The sequence below is a fragment of the Dreissena polymorpha genome, chromosome 1 (assembly GCF_020536995.1).
Source record: "Dreissena polymorpha isolate Duluth1 chromosome 1, UMN_Dpol_1.0, whole genome shotgun sequence".
Lineage (NCBI taxonomy): Eukaryota > Metazoa > Mollusca > Bivalvia > Myida > Dreissenidae > Dreissena > Dreissena polymorpha.
In genome coordinates, this window is record NC_068355.1 from 54,407,157 (window position 1) to 54,423,396 (window position 16,240).

A 16,240-nucleotide genomic window follows, 5' to 3' on the forward strand; every position below is an offset into this window, starting at 1 on the left:
ACAAGAGACCGTACTATCTCGTGCTACCCAGCATGCACTATACCGATTTGTCGCTGGTTCCCAATTACGAGGTATGTGCGCATTATGTAGACCGGGCACCGGCACAACAACTGTAAACAGTGATCCTTTATTGGCGATAGTGGGTGCTTTTGTGTACATCATTTTATTATAGGTAATGTTTCTTTATTTTCAATGAAACCTTTTTTAATCTGACATATTGTTAAATGACAGCGTTATAAACAGTTTATTTTATAGTTTTTGTGATCATGTGATATTTTTTCATTGTCGTACTTTCATTGGTCATTTTTTCAAAAAATCAGAAGTGTACTGCGGCAAAATAATAATACAGAAAAATGATATAACAGCATTTATTTTTACAGCTTGTCATATACACACAAAAGCCAAAAGGACAAAATTCTAATGGAAATATTTAAGTGTTTTTGGCATGTGATTCTCTATTGGCAAGTTGATAGTATATATATATTTTTTTAAACATGTTAAACCTATTTATTTTAAGCTTAAGTGCATACCAAGCCTAAGGCTTATATGAAACGCTCTCAAGTCCGTTTCCTTGGTGTCTATGGGGGAGATCTAGAGAACACTTCCACAGTTGGGAAATTACCAATATAAAAAGTAGCTTAATATTTGAGAGCAACAACAAGTTGGACTAATTGTACCATTACTGATTTAGTACTAAATTGAGCTTGATTTCGAATGATTTTCAGAAAAAGGTTAGTACATATTGCATCAATCTAAATTTAGAGTTAAATGAAGGTTGGTTGAATAAGAACAGTGTTCGACTAAAACTAGTTTCACTTTGAACGCTTATCTGGTAATTATTTAAGTATCATTTCCTGAATAGCGATGTGGAAATTCTTAACAGTCGCAATTCTTAATAGTAATGATAAATCATAAGTTCCTGGACCAGCATTATTGTTGAACTTAATGCATGAGTGAAAAGTTTCATCCCAGATTAGCCTCGACAGTTAGCACAGGCTAATCAGGGACTGCGCTTTCCGCCTAAACTGGATTTTCGTTTAGAAAAATGAAAATACTAACTTTCAACAAATATTCCATAAAATACCATTAGAGCATAAAGTGTTGCCCCTTATTAGCTGTGTGTAATGTACAGGCTCATTTGAGGTGACTTTATACGCACATGCATTAAGCCCAGTTTTCCCAGAATGCGACTGTATAATTTCAGGACTTGTCCAAGCTGTCCTCCCTTCAGAGCACTAGCATACAGATGGCAGGCAATGCTGCAGACATCGACACATCCAGCGTTGCAATCAACAGGATGCCGAGGACTCGCTATCTGACGAATTCATCGGAAAATGAGCCGGTGGCAGTTTGGGGGAGGCACATTAACAAGTCCTATGGGAAACTGAGAGTACTGAAGGATCTCGATATAACGGTTCCAAGGGGATGCATGTATGTCACATTCATTGTACAATGTACAGTCCATGGTTACATCAAATCTGTTTTATGCTTAACCCTTTACCACTTAGATACGTATTTTGACGCATGTGTAGTCCCTTAGAAAGTTAAATTTAATTAAAGACCTTTCTTACTAGATCCAAGTTTTTAAGGCTTCATTTAAAAGCTATAGATACAGAAGAGCAGCAAACAGCATAAAACCTGAACAGACTGCATGTTACTTGCAGGCTGTTCTAGTTTTATGCGTTTGCACATATCCATTTTCACTTTGCTTCTTAGTGGGAAAGTCATATGGGAAACTGTGAGTTCTGAAAGATCTCTATATAACAGTAAAAAAGGGATGCATGTATGTCACGTTTATTGTTCATTTTGTTGTTCTACGGGACATTATTTTACATTCTATGTTTACTTCACCACAGTTTTATCCACATTAACAAATCCTACTGGAAACTCAAAGTCCTTTTAGTGTACGCTTCAATAGTGTGATATCCATAATTGATGGTTTAACAATGGTAAAAAAATTGTCTTTGAAACAATCCAAGCACCTCACGTAAGAATAAAACAAAGATATAGTTTACTATTTACAGTTATTAAAATTGGTTTGGAAAAGCATGCCTCCAAAATAATAAAAATAAGCTGCGAGCAAGAAAAATATTATACAAATTATTGTATGTTTTCCATCTTACTAAGCGTTTTAGAAAGCCAAATTTAAATTCATCATGAAATGATCATTTCTACTGGAAATATTAATTTAATTTCTACTTAGATAACAAATTAAGATACAATAGTATGTGTCACATACAAAATGCTGTTGTTTTTTTTTGTTCAAACTCGGGTCTAGTGTCTTATTCACACTTTACACAATATTCTGTTTATGCCTCAATAAAAGCAGGAACATAAAAGCCCAGGCAGTGTTTTTTTTCGTTCAAAATCGAGTATGGTATTGGCTCAGTTCCCCATGGGAAAAAGTATATATTTTCCCAAAATGGGACCTAAAAATTCTCTATTGAAGATTTCCAATTTTTTTTTGGGTTCTCAACATTTGTTCATCTCACATCCAGCTATATTAGTTCAACCTTAGTAAATATATAATACTGAAATCACTTATTTGCTATGTTGAAGCATTTTTTCAGCAAAACAACAACAACACTAAATTTCCAAATATAAGTCAAAATGCTGCAAATGTTCCCAATCCAAAGGGGCTGGGCCCCATTCCAAAATGGTGAAAAACACACTGCTAAATATTAAACTGTTAACAGCTTAATTTATCAACATCTTTTTGTTTAAGACATGTTAATATGACCTTAGCACAGTACAGTATCAGACTTAATGCATTTTACAAATATATAGAGGATATTTGTTGGATTTGGTGGAATATTGATTTTAATTCATGAGTGATCATATAAAATGATATTTTCACGAGTAGCACAGCAAGGCACTCGCAGGCTGTTCTGATCTTATGCTGGTTGCTGGTTTTTCACTTTGTCTCTGAGTGGAATTTCCTTACGTTAATCTTAAAGCACAAATGGGGCTTTGTGATTATAGATGTCGAGCTTATGTGTGTGTTTTTCGTTCAAATTCGGGGCCGATGTATGGCCCATTTACCAATGGAAAAAAGTATTTATTTTTCCCAAATGGGACATACAATTCAGTGAAAGTTTTCCTTTTTTTTAATTCTCAATATTAAGTTCATCTCCCATCCAGCTCTATAAGTTGAACCATACTAAATATAATATTGGAAACACTAGTATTAACAATTTTGAGGCATTTATTAGCAAAACAACAACACTAATTTCGAATTTGAGTCAAAACGCTGCAATTTTTCTCGAAACAAAGGTACCCTGCCCAATTCCCAAAAGGTTGAAAAAAACACACACTGGCTAATATTGAGCATTTGTATTCACAGTTATGGATTACTGGGCCCAAGTGGCTGTGGAAAGACGACGTTGCTGCGATGTGTGATCGGTCGACTGCACATGGACAGCGGTCATCTTGTCGTCTTGGGAGACAGGCAGGGATCGCGGGGTCACAAGGTGCCTGGAAGCCTGGTGGGGTACATGCCACAGGTATGTTGGAGTCTGTTTAGGGGCAAATATGGGGCTGTAATTTGGCCCCATCTACCTGGGTTTGGGCCTGACATTTTCTGCTCTCAAGAGTAAAGTCCCCTTATGTTTACCTTAAATATTTTGTTATACCCCCATTACCATTGGCAATGATGGCTATATAGATGTAATTTTGTCGGTCTGTCTGCCTGTCGGTCTGTCTCGAAAATTTCAACCGATCTTCACCAAACTTGGTCAGAAGTTGTATCTAGATGATGTCTAGGTCAAGTTTGAATATGGGTCATGCCAGTCAAAAACTAGGTCAAGAGTCACTTAGTGCGTTTTAGACCGAAAGTTTGTCCGGACCATAACTATGTAATTTATCGTTAAATTTGATTTTTTTAGGTGATAACTTGAAAAACTCCGATGCAAAGGTAAAATCCAATACAACAGGTACAGTGGGGCCTTGTTCTTGGAAACCGAGGATTAATGCATGTGCGTAAAGTGTCGTCCCAGATTAGCCTGTGCAGTCCTCACAGGTTAATCAGGGATGACACATAACATGATACTTTACACTTTCATTTATGGCATTTTTCGTTAAACAAAAATCCAGTCTAGGGGGAATGTATTGTAGATGATTAGCCTGTGCAGTCTGAACCTGTTAATCCACGACGAATCTTAACGCTCATGCATTAGGCCCAGTTTTCCCTGATCATTGCTTAGTGAGTTTGTTAGAAGGCCGAGTTTGCTCAACAACCTAAGTTTGGGTCTTTATTTCAGCCCCATTTGTCGGCTCAAAAGAGTTTAGTTCCCCATATATTTGCCTTAAATATCAAATCATAATTTTACTTTGTTTTCAAAGGAAATTACATGAATTGAGTCGAGAAAATACAAATAGTGTATTTTTGTAAACAATCTTATTAATTTTATATATGGACATGATCTTTGATATCATATGTAGAAAATTCTTCTCATTATTCTCCCTCTTCATTGTTTATTATGTGTTACCTAGCAATCCTTAATGAAGATTATTTTATATATTGGATGCGAACTCTCAAAAAATGGGGCTTAATGCATGTATATCACGTGTCTTCACTTACTTGGGTTTGGGCCTGACATTTTCTGCTCTCAAGAGTAAAGTTCCCTTATGTTTTCCTTAAATATTTTATTATACCCCATTACCATTGGCAATGATGGCTATATAGATGTCATTTTGTCGGTCTGTCTGTCTGTCGGTCTGTCTCGAAAATTTCATCCGATCTTCACCAAACTTGGTCAGAAGTTGTATCTAGATGATGTCTAGGTCAAGTTTGAATATGGGTCATGCCAGGTCAAAAACTAGGTCCAGAGTCACTTAGTGCATTTTCGACCGAAAGTTTGTCCGGACCATAACTATGTCATTTATCGTTAAATTTGATTTTTTTAGGGGATAACTTGAAAAACTCCGATGCCAAGGTAAAATCCAATACAACGGGTACAGTGGGGCCTTGTTCTTGGAAACCTCACAGGTTAATCAGGGATGACACACGACATGATACTTTACACTTTTATGGCATTTTTCGTTAAACAAAAATCCAGTCTAGGGTGAATGTGTTGTCGATGATTAGCCTGTGCAGTCTGAACATGTTAATCCACGACGAATCTTAACGCTCATGCATTAGGCCCAGTTTTCCCAGAACATGTTAATCCACGACGAATCTTAACGCTCATGCATTATGCCCAGTTTTCCCAGAACATATTAATCCACGACGAATCTTAACGCTCATGCATTAGGCCCAGTTTTCCCGGAACATGTTAATCCACGACGAATCTTAACGCTCATGCATTAGGCCCTGTTTTCCCAGAACATGACTTAGTGAGTTTGTTAGAAGGCCGAGTTTGCTAAACAACCTTAGTTTGGGTCTTTATTTCAGCCCCTTTTGTCGGCTCAAAAGAGTTTAGTTCCCCATATATTTGCCTTAAATATCAAATCATAATTTTACTTTGTTTGCAAAGGAAATTACTTGAACTGAGTCGAGGAAATACAAATAGTGTATTTTTGTAAACAATCTAAGTAATTTTATATATGGACATGATTTTTGATATTATATGTAGAAAATTCTTCTCATTTTTCTCCCTCTTCATTGTTTATTATGTGTTACCTAGCAATCCTTAATGAAGATTATTTTATATATTGGATGCGCACTCTCAAAAAATGGGGCTTAATGCATGTATATCACGTGTCTTCACTTACTTGGGTTTGGGCCTGACATTTTCTGCTCTCAAGAGTAAAGTTCCCTTATGTTTTCCTTAAATATTTTATTATACCCCATTACCATTGGCAATGATGGCTATATAGATGTCATTTTGTCGGTCTGTCTGTCTGTCGGTCTGTCTCGAAAATTTCATCCGATCTTCACCAAACTTGGTCAGAAGTTGTATCTAGATGATGTCTAGGTCAAGTTTGAATATGGGTCATGCCAGGTCAAAAACTAGGTCCAGAGTCACTTAGTGCGTTTTCGACCGAAAGTTTGTCCGGACCATAACTATGTCATTTATCGTTAAATTTGATTTTTTTAGGGGATAACTTGAAAAACTCCGATGCCAAGGTAAAATCCAATACAACGGGTACAGTGGGGCCTTGTTCTTGGAAACCTCACAGGTTAATCAGGGATGACACACGACATGATACTTTACACTTTTATGGCATTTTTCGTTAAACAAAAATCCAGTCTAGGGTGAATGTGTTGTCGATGATTAGCCTGTGCAGTCTGAACATGTTAATCCACGACGAATCTTAACGCTCATGCATTAGGCCCAGTTTTCCCAGAACATGTTAATCCACGACGAATCTTAACGCTCATGCATTATGCCCAGTTTTCCCAGAACATATTAATCCACGACGAATCTTAACGCTCATGCATTAGGCCCAGTTTTCCCGGAACATGTTAATCCACGACGAATCTTAACGCTCATGCATTAGGCCCTGTTTTCCCAGAACATGACTTAGTGAGTTTGTTAGAAGGCCGAGTTTGCTAAACAACCTTAGTTTGGGTCTTTATTTCAGCCCCTTTTGTCGGCTCAAAAGAGTTTAGTTCCCCATATATTTGCCTTAAATATCAAATCATAATTTTACTTTGTTTGCAAAGGAAATTACTTGAACTGAGTCGAGGAAATACAAATAGTGTATTTTTGTAAACAATCTAAGTAATTTTATATATGGACATGATTTTTGATATTATATGTAGAAAATTCTTCTCATTTTTCTCCCTCTTCATTGTTTATTATGTGTTACCTAGCAATCCTTAATGAAGATTATTTTATATATTGGATGCGCACTCTCAAAAAATGGGGCTTAATGCATGTATATCACGTGTCTTCCCAGATTACTGATTAGCCTTGATGTTTGCACAGGCTAATCAGGGACAACACTTTCCACTTTAATGGTATTTTTTGTTTAAAGGAAGTCTCTTCTTTGCGAAAATCCAGTTTAGGCTGAAATTGTTGAGCCTCTTCATTGAAAAACGGGACTTAATGCATGTGCTTAAAGAGTCTTCTCTGATTACCAGAAGCCTGTGCAAACTGCACAGGCTTATTTGGGACCACTTTTTGTGCATTAAATCCTGTTTTCCCAGGTCACTGCTAATTTGTATGCCCCCGTTAGGGTGGCATATAGCAGTCGCACTGTCCATAGTCCGTCCGTCTGTCTGTCCGTCACACTTTTGCGTTTAGGTTTCGAAAAATGCTCATAACTTCTATGTCCATTCAGATGTAACCTTCAAATTTGGTATGCATGTGTATATGGACAAGGCCTTTCCATACGCGCACAACTTTTGACCCCTTTGACCTTGACCTTGAATTAGGGTCCACGTTTAGGTTTCAAAATCTGCGTTTAGGTTTCGAAAAAGCATTTTTCGTGGGCATGTCTTCCGATGGAGACAGCTCTTGTTTAATTCTTCCAATTAGTTTTTATTTGTGAATTTTCCCATCAGGAGACGGCCTTGTTCCCAGAATTCCTTTAAACTAAAATTCCATGAAAGCGGAAAGTGTTGTTCCTGATTAGCCTGTGGGAATTGCACAGGCTGATCTGGGACGACATTTTAGGGAAATATACTCAGCCCTGTTTAATCAGAGTGCGACTCATTATTTTATATTTTGATATTTTTAGAAAAATTATTTTACCTTTTTTATGATAAATATTCTATAGTATTGATTTTTTATGAAAATAATTTAACATTAAAAAAAGGAAAAAAAGAAAACAATTATTTTACATTTTTGAATCTTTTTATGATTTTTATTTTCATTTTTGATCTTTTTAAATAAACATTTCATTGCTGAATTATTTTCACAGGAGACGGCCTTGTTCCCAGACCTGACTATCGCGGAGACGTTGCAGTACTTTGGTCGGCTACATGGCATGGACAGCGATCACATTGGAGCGCGCACCGACTTCCTCATAGACTTCCTGATGCTGCCTGACAAGTCACGGCTGGCGGGACAGCTCAGGTAATTGTGAACACTTTTAAAAATAAATAAATAAAAGGAATCCTCACCTGTCCTTTGTTTCTTCCATCCAAATTAACATGCTTCCTGGAACCGAGATTTAACCCGGATTGCCTTGGTGAGAAACTCTTACTTTGCTGGTGATTGGGAAAATTTGCGGCGTGAATTCTTCATATTAGGAAATTAGTGTATAATATTTTGTCTCCAAAATACTTATAAATTGATAACAAATTGGTGTAAAGTTGTCAATATTATATTTAAATAAATGTTGCTTTTTACAATTATTTTTTTTAACCTTCAATCGGGAGTTTTTTTGACAGCTATCGGGAAATTGATATTTTTTTCCTTATTGGTGCTGTTTTCTAGTACTTTATAAAGAAGGACAAAAATCGCTGACATTTGAATATTTGCACAGTATTCCTTGCACTGCAGGATAATTCTAGGCAGTTGGGGCAGCTCAGGTTACACCGTACTAAACCACGTTTAACATGCAAACATGTGTAACTTGCATCCGTTTTTTTAATGATAAAGTGGAATAAAGGTTTTGTAGCACGTCCAGTTTTTTAAAGCCAAAATGGAGAAACAAATATTTTAAGACAAGAAAACTTGCAAATCGGACTCAAAAATGACGGCCATTTTACTATTGGGTGATGAATTTATCTGCATCATTGGAAAGCTTTATTTTGTAATCAAAGAAGGAAGCTTTTTATTATGCTGCCAGTCAAATTCATCCAGTGGGTCTTTCAGTGAATCATTTTGCCCAAAATTACAGCCCCTTAGAGGTTGCTTCCCATTTGCGAAAATTAACGTTTTTTCCAAGAAATCTTAACAGAATTTCTCTAAAATGGTTCTAATCTCTCCCAATAAACTTAATAATTAGTTTATTGATTGTATTATTCAGTTATATAATACCATATAGCTTAATATTATTAATTTAATAATGCAGTTAAATATGCACTTATGAAAAATTGGAATACTGTTATTAATTATAAAGACAGAGGACAGAGTTGTATCATCGAGGTTAGCGTTCTATTAATGTTTTACATGCAACAGTGAAAACTGTTGTCACAAAGCTGCTGAGATAAAAATAATATTCAGATACTGCAAGATTATTTATATTTGTCTACATCTAATTGTTTGGTTTTTCAAAAAGTGACAATTTTGTGGAAGCCTATATTCATGGATTTCTGATTCTGTAATTTATAAGTTTGAATTTGTGTTGGTAATTCTTTATAAAATGTGTCCGTGGTAAATTGGGTTGAGTAGTCACTGTGGAGCAGCAATTGTTTTGCTTCTGTATAAAGTACCGGAAAATGGCACTTTCCCAATTAGGAAAAATCTACAAATTTCCCAATTGCTGTCAACAAAATTTTAGATTGAAAAGTTTTTTTTTTGTTTTTTTTTAAAGAAATAAATCGCAACATTTAATTAGTTTCCTATGCAGCTTTATAGCTCGAACCTGAGTTAAAATAATTTTGACAGCATGACAACATTTAGTTATCAATTTAAGTATTTGCCAGCAAAAAATCAATACACCAATTTCCCAATATGACAACTTCACAACGAGAATTTTTCCAATATCAGGTTTTTTTTCGCAGATTATTTCCCAACTTGGCTGGTACCGGTACTTTTCCCTATTACTCTGTACTTGGTGTCAATTGGAGAGATCTTAAGAGTGCTCCCACATTGGAGATAGCATCCATGACCTCCTGGTTGCTATGTGGACACCATTATCCACTATGCCACTTCGACAAGACAATCGTTAACAAATGTATCGCGCACACTGTATTTTACCATCTATAGAGTGCAAGAATGTATAAAGCGTATTCTTTTTTTAATGCCAAAATGGAGAAAAGTGATTTCAAGACAAGAATATTGAAGGTATTTAGCAGAAAGGACAGATTTCTATCATCAAGGAAGAGTTTTATAAATATAAAACATGCACCAACTATTAAAATTTATACTTCGAGATAAAAAAAAACTGTTCATAATACACTGTAACCTACGGTATTGACAACTTGGCTTCAAGTAAAGGCTGTCATTTTTCACAAGCATCTATTGTTAACTCTCATTCCATGGCGGTCAGATGTGCTATGTGCCATTCTGCATTGCCCCGCTACATCATGTTTTATAATCAATACATTTTACAGTCATATAATGTTAATTTTCCTGTTTCAGTGGAGGACAGATGCGTCGTGTATCATTCTGTGTAGCCCTGCTACATGAACCAGAACTGCTGATCCTCGATGAACCCACAGTCGGAGTGGATCCCCTACTCAGAGAAAGGTGAACAGTGATGTTTTTATCTAAATCAGTATTTTCATGATCCTATTTTATTAATTGCTTGCTTATAAGTTGTTTCCCTTAATTGCCTTATATAAATATACGCTGATAAAATCCATTGTTTTTAATTTCAAAAGCAGTTTTTGAGCTTTCTTTGGAAAAACTGGGCCAAATGAATGTGCGTAAAATACAGTTTGCACAGGCTAATCAGGGACGGCACTTTCCACTTTTATGGATTTTTTTGTTTGAAGGAAGTTTCACCTTACCAAAAATCCAGTTTAAGCTGGGTATCTAATAATATAGAACCTTTGGTATTGTTTTCAATTACTTGTGCTAACATGTTGTGGATGCAATGTCTTGTGCTTACATGTTGTGGATACAATGTCTTGTGCTAACATGTTGTGGAAACAATGTCTTGTGCTAACGTGTTGTGGAAACAATGTCTTGTGCTTATATGTTTTGGAAACAATGTCTTGTACTTACATGTTTTGGAAACAATGTCTTGTACTTATATGTTTTGGATACTATGTTCAGGATCTGGGACCATCTGATCAACATCACCAGCCACATGGGCAACCACACGACCATCATACTTACCACCCATTACATCGAGGAGGCAAGACAGGCTGGCAAGGTAAACGGAAGCCCTTTAGCAATACATTGATCCAGGCATTTGCTGGAGTTAACCTTTCCCCAATATATATATTTATATATATGTATTATAGGGTTAAATGCATGTGCATAAAGTGTCATTTCAGAATCGTCTGAGATAAGGTAAATCAAGGATGACACTTTCTGCCTAAACTGGATTTTAAAAGGCTTCATTCAATCCTTAATTACTGATGAGCAGCAAACAGCATAAAACCTGAATAGACTGCGAGTTACTGCAGGCTGTTCTGGTTTTATGCTCGTTGCAAAAGCCATTTTCACTTTGCTTCTTCCCACAGTTGGAAAGGGGTAAAGTGTTTTCTTAATTAAGTGTGTATAATAGTAACTTCTTTATCAACCCAGAGCTTAAACAAGCATAGAAAGTTAATAATTTAAAATATTTGAACATTCAGACACAGTGGTACTCATGATTGTAAAATTCGGGCACAATTCACAGTTGCAAATTTGCTTAAAGGACCTGGGGTAAAGGCCAATTTTAATAATATCAATAATATTACATGACTGTTGTTATGCATTTTTGTGAAACTAGTATCTTGCTCATGATATATAAACCAATTGGCGGGCAAATGCAAGCCTGAAAGCAATATTTACAAATAACAATTTTATTAAAGAAAATGACACAATTTATGATAAAACATGTTATGGCTTAGACCTTTAAGCAAAATACATCATTTTGTGACTATTACAGAGCTTGGAGAGTGTCTTTCTCAAGTTGTGTGAGGCGGTCAAAGTGGGAACCCCGCCTGATCTGGCCTTGCCTAACAACCAGGTACTGTTGCCTAACAACCAGGTATTGTTGCCTAACAACCAGGTATTGTTGCCTAACAACCAGGTTTTGTTGCCTAACAACCAAGTACTGTTGCCTAACAACCAGGTATTGTTGCCTAACAATCAGGTACTGTTGCCTAAGAACCAGGTACTGTCGCCTAACAGCCAGGTATTGTTGCCTAACAACCTGATATTGTTGTCTAACAACCAGGTACTGTTGCCTTACAACCAGGTATTGTTGCTTAACAGCCAGGTACTGTTGCATAACAACCAGGTACTGGAGCCTAACAACCGGATACTGTTGCCTAACAACCAGGTACTGTTGCCTATCAACCAGGCACTTTTGCCAAACAATCAGATACTCTTGCCTAGTACAATGTGTTCACACTAGAAATGCAAACACAGATTAGCATCACTCTGGGAAAACGGGGCTTAATGCATGTGCTTAAAGTGTCGTACCAGATATCATGTGCAGTCCACACTCGATACTCAGGGACGACACTTTCAGCTTGAAATGTAATTTTCATTATAAGAAATTCTCTTCTTGGCAAAAATCCAGTTAAAGCAGAAAGTGTCATCCCTGATAAGCCTTTGTTGACTGCATAGGCTAATATGGAAAGATACTTTAGGCATATGCATTAAACCCAATTTTTGGAATGAGGCTCATGTTAATGATGATAATACAAGTATTTAGCCTGAAAAGTGCTATTTATCCTCTTGTTTCAAAATTAAGATTTGTATGTCTAAGAAATTGTAATCGTTAGCTCGACAATGTTATCTAGAACTAGATTGAGGTCATAGAAAATGTCAGCGTATTATTTTGCTGAATTAAACAGTTTTATATTACTATCTTAATCTTAGTTGGAACCTGTAAGTGAAGTAGGGTACTTTGTTCCCTAATGTGGTTTCAAAATCACAACTGTTCACAATATTCGGATCATCACATGTAATCTTGTTTTGAGCAAAACCACTAAACCACCTGCGATTATTTTGATGTGGTTTGTGGGCCGAGTTATCAAATTATCTTTTAAGCTCACCTGAATACAACGTGCTAATGGTGAGCTTTTGTGATCGCCTTTTGTCCGTTGTCCGTTGTGCGTTGTCCGTTGTGCGACGTCAACATTTGCCTTGTTCACTCTTAAGAGGCCACATTTATTTCCAATCTTCCTTAACATATGGTCAGAAGATTGGTTTCAATGAAATCTTGGATGAGTTCGAAAATGGTTACGTTTGCTTGACAAACATGGCTGCCAAGGGGCGGGGCATTTTTCCTTATATGGCTATGTATGGCTGTAGCAAAATCTTGGTAACACTCTAGAGGCCACATTTATTGTCTGATCCTCATCAAACTTGGTCAGAAGATTCATCCCAATGATATCTTGGACGAGTTCGAAAATGATGTCAGTTGGTTGAAAAACATGGCTGCCAGGGGGCGGGGCATTTTATCTTATATGGCTTTAGTAAAACCTTGTTAACACTCTAGAGGTCACATTTATCTTCCGATCTTCATGAAACTTGCTCAGAAGATTTGTCCCACTGATATCTTTGATGAGCTCAAAAATGGTAACCTTTACTTGTAAAACATGGCTGCCAAGGGGCGGGGCATTTTTCCTTATATGGCTGTACCCTTGTCAATTTAAAAAGCATTTGTTTTCCAAAACACACATTTAGCGCACTTAAAAGTGCGTTAATTCTGTGTTTTTTGTTAATATCTGCGTTTTCAGTGTTCAAAAGTGCATTTAAGTGCGCATTTTGTGCGTTTTTTCTTTTCAAGTGCGTTATTTAAGTGAAAACGTTTGTTTTTTGTGTGTTTTTTTCATCTGAAAGTGCGCTTATGAATGTAGATGTTAGCAAAATGTGTGTTTTATTATCTAAATAGTGCGTATTTTATTTAGGAAGTGCGTCTTTTATCTAAGAAGTGTGTTTTAAGATTTACAGATGTGGGGTTTTCTCACAAAAGTGCGTTTTTTCTTTTTTGATGTGCGTCTTTTTTAAGCATAAGTTAGTCTTTTATTTCATAAGTGCGTTTTTTTCATATGATCTGTTTTTAACGGATGTATCTAAAAAGACACATGGTTAACACACTTCTTAAAAAGTGCGTCTTTAACAACCGTTTAGCAAATGTTGTACAGAAATTGAACAAGAAACAAAATTGTTGCAGGCTCTAACAATTTATTTGCATCAAATGAATAAACATAGACATATACCTAAGTAACCTGTTATAATATAAGGTGCAGTTTGAATTCAAAGCGGTTTCTGGTTGTGCATATGAACCTGTTTAATGTAAATATACTTGATAATACAATTTCAATGCATATAACATTGCTTTCGTTTTAATCTCAAGCATTTCTAAAAATTTCCACCTATTAAATCAGACTGTGGGTAACTAATTAAAAATATTGAAAGTGTCAAAAATATTATGTGAGCTTGAAAGTATCAATTATATTTCCTCAACATAAAAAATAAGTATTTGAACTTTCTTATACTGATATTTATACCCCAATACAATTAATGTCTACCACATTGACCATAAACATACATTTAAAAGGCAATTAGAATAATATTTATACTAATATTATTATTATTTGCTTACACCATTCAGCATGTCATATTTAAATATTCACAATTAAATATAATACGTTAAGGGTGCTGTGTATTATTCAATAAATATTTTGGTGTTGAAATGAACTGCCTTATCAGTATTTCTCAAATTATGTAATTTTTGGCTTAGACACAGCATGGAATCAGATAAAAAATTAGCCAGTCCCTATCAGTCCTCCATCTAAGCCTAACAAAGGGGTGTTGATATACTTTTAATTGGTTCAGGCACCATCTATTTGAGAACCACAGATAGGAAGTTCTTTTTTGAAAACAAGCAGAATCAGCAACTGACTTAAAGCTAGATTTTAGGTTCATGTATAAAGTGAACAACATTCAGACTTATTATTCTAGTGTAAAATGTCTTGAAATACTTTCAGCATGAAGTATTGTGTGATGAAATAAAATGTGTATTTACTACACTGTGTAAATCAACAATAAGTTCGTTGCAAAGGAGATTCAAAGTGGGTGGTAAAAGACATACAGAGTGATATGGTCTAGTTCAACAACTGCCTGTATTTTTGGAATACTGAAGAACAGTCTATTGTAACAGGTTTGTATTTTCAATTCTGCATCCCTTTTTTATTTAGTTTATTGAATTAATTATGATCATTATCATATTTATGTATTGTCACTGGGAAATGTAAATGGATGAGTAAATGTAATGCAATTTTAAGGAAAAACAACACCATTTGAATTATTATGGCTGTATTTTATGGTTATCGTCATCTTAAATGTTATTGAGACCTATATTTGGTCATTAATGAACAGATTTTTCCCCCACATTAAATGAGAACTTTTATATTTTAAATTTAAAGGTTAAACCCCATGGTGACCGTGAAATTTACATTGATAAGTAGATCCTTTGGAAAGAATGTGCATGATCGCATCGCCTGCCAAAAAGGGAGCAAAAGGGAGACTACCTGATTTATTGACTTGAATACCAGGTTTTACCCTGCACAAGCTGGCCAACATGAGGAGAACAGGAGTGGGAAAACCGCGCCCTGTCCTTGACCAAGACAAGCTGGATTTGTTTAGAGGTAAAACTATACAGGGTACTGGTTATTGCATTTTAAAGGTGACACACTTCCGACCAGTCCACACAGTCAAATGAGACCATGTATCTTGGTACATTTTCAAACAGTATTTTCTACCAAACATATTTATTTATCAAAAGCGTTAAGTCACATGTGATCAGGGGATTAAAATTGCAAAAATAAACAACCAAAAACAACAAACAACCAAACTAGTTTTGATTAAATTTATAATTTTTATAGCAACGAGATTACCATAACAGCAATATTCAACACTTACATTATAAAATATCTTTCAGGACCTGATCAAATGACATCATGCACGAGACGCACCGCGCAAAGGCCATGACAGTAAAAAGTTGCAAAGAAGTTTGACCGGCTGGTGGCAGACGTGGAGAGAAAGATGAGAGCCGCACTCCGCCGCCTCAAAGAAATGACAGGCCTTGATTGATTCTCATCTTTTTTATGTTTATAGATGTTCCTGTGTATATACTGTACATGTTATTTATAAGTATGCTATTATGTTTTGTTTATTTATAATCTAATTATGTTTATATTTATTTTATCAAATTGTCATTGATATTTAATTACTCGTGTATGTTAACAAATGTTGGTCTACATTAAAGTATAACACTGAGTTATCTTGTAATTATTTAAAATACACAAATATATTTGTGTATAATTATTAGTTTTTATTGCGTATCTGAATTTAAAAAAACTTTAAACAGCATATAATTGAATCAACTGTTAAGGCAAAAGATGCACCTTTAACGCACATGTGTGCTTTTTGTGAGTGCGTTTTTACTGCCATTCATGTGCGTAAATTGTACGTTTTATGTGGGTTAAAACTGCGCTTTAAACCAAATTAAATGTGCGCATTTTATAGTCAGTACCTATAAAAAGCGCACATTTCGCTCGCTAAAAGCA

At 35.6% G+C, this 16,240-nt stretch overlaps 1 protein-coding gene across 1 annotated transcript in view; it reads left to right on the plus strand.

The window, feature by feature from the left end:
• Positions 1–1,210: 1,210 nt before the first annotated feature.
• Positions 1,211–16,240, plus strand: part of LOC127874722 (ABC transporter G family member 20-like) — a 41,430-nt gene continuing 26,400 nt past the window's right edge. Inside the window, exons 1-7 of the mRNA XM_052419295.1 lie at positions 1,211–1,431; positions 3,344–3,503; positions 7,810–7,964; positions 10,140–10,247; positions 10,779–10,878; positions 11,602–11,682; positions 11,893–11,997. Coding sequence (XP_052275255.1) covers positions 1,247–1,431; positions 3,344–3,503; positions 7,810–7,964; positions 10,140–10,247; positions 10,779–10,878; positions 11,602–11,682; positions 11,893–11,997 — 894 coding nt within the window. The 5' untranslated portion in view covers positions 1,211–1,246. The remainder of the gene's footprint in view (positions 1,432–3,343; positions 3,504–7,809; positions 7,965–10,139; positions 10,248–10,778; positions 10,879–11,601; positions 11,683–11,892; positions 11,998–16,240) is intronic.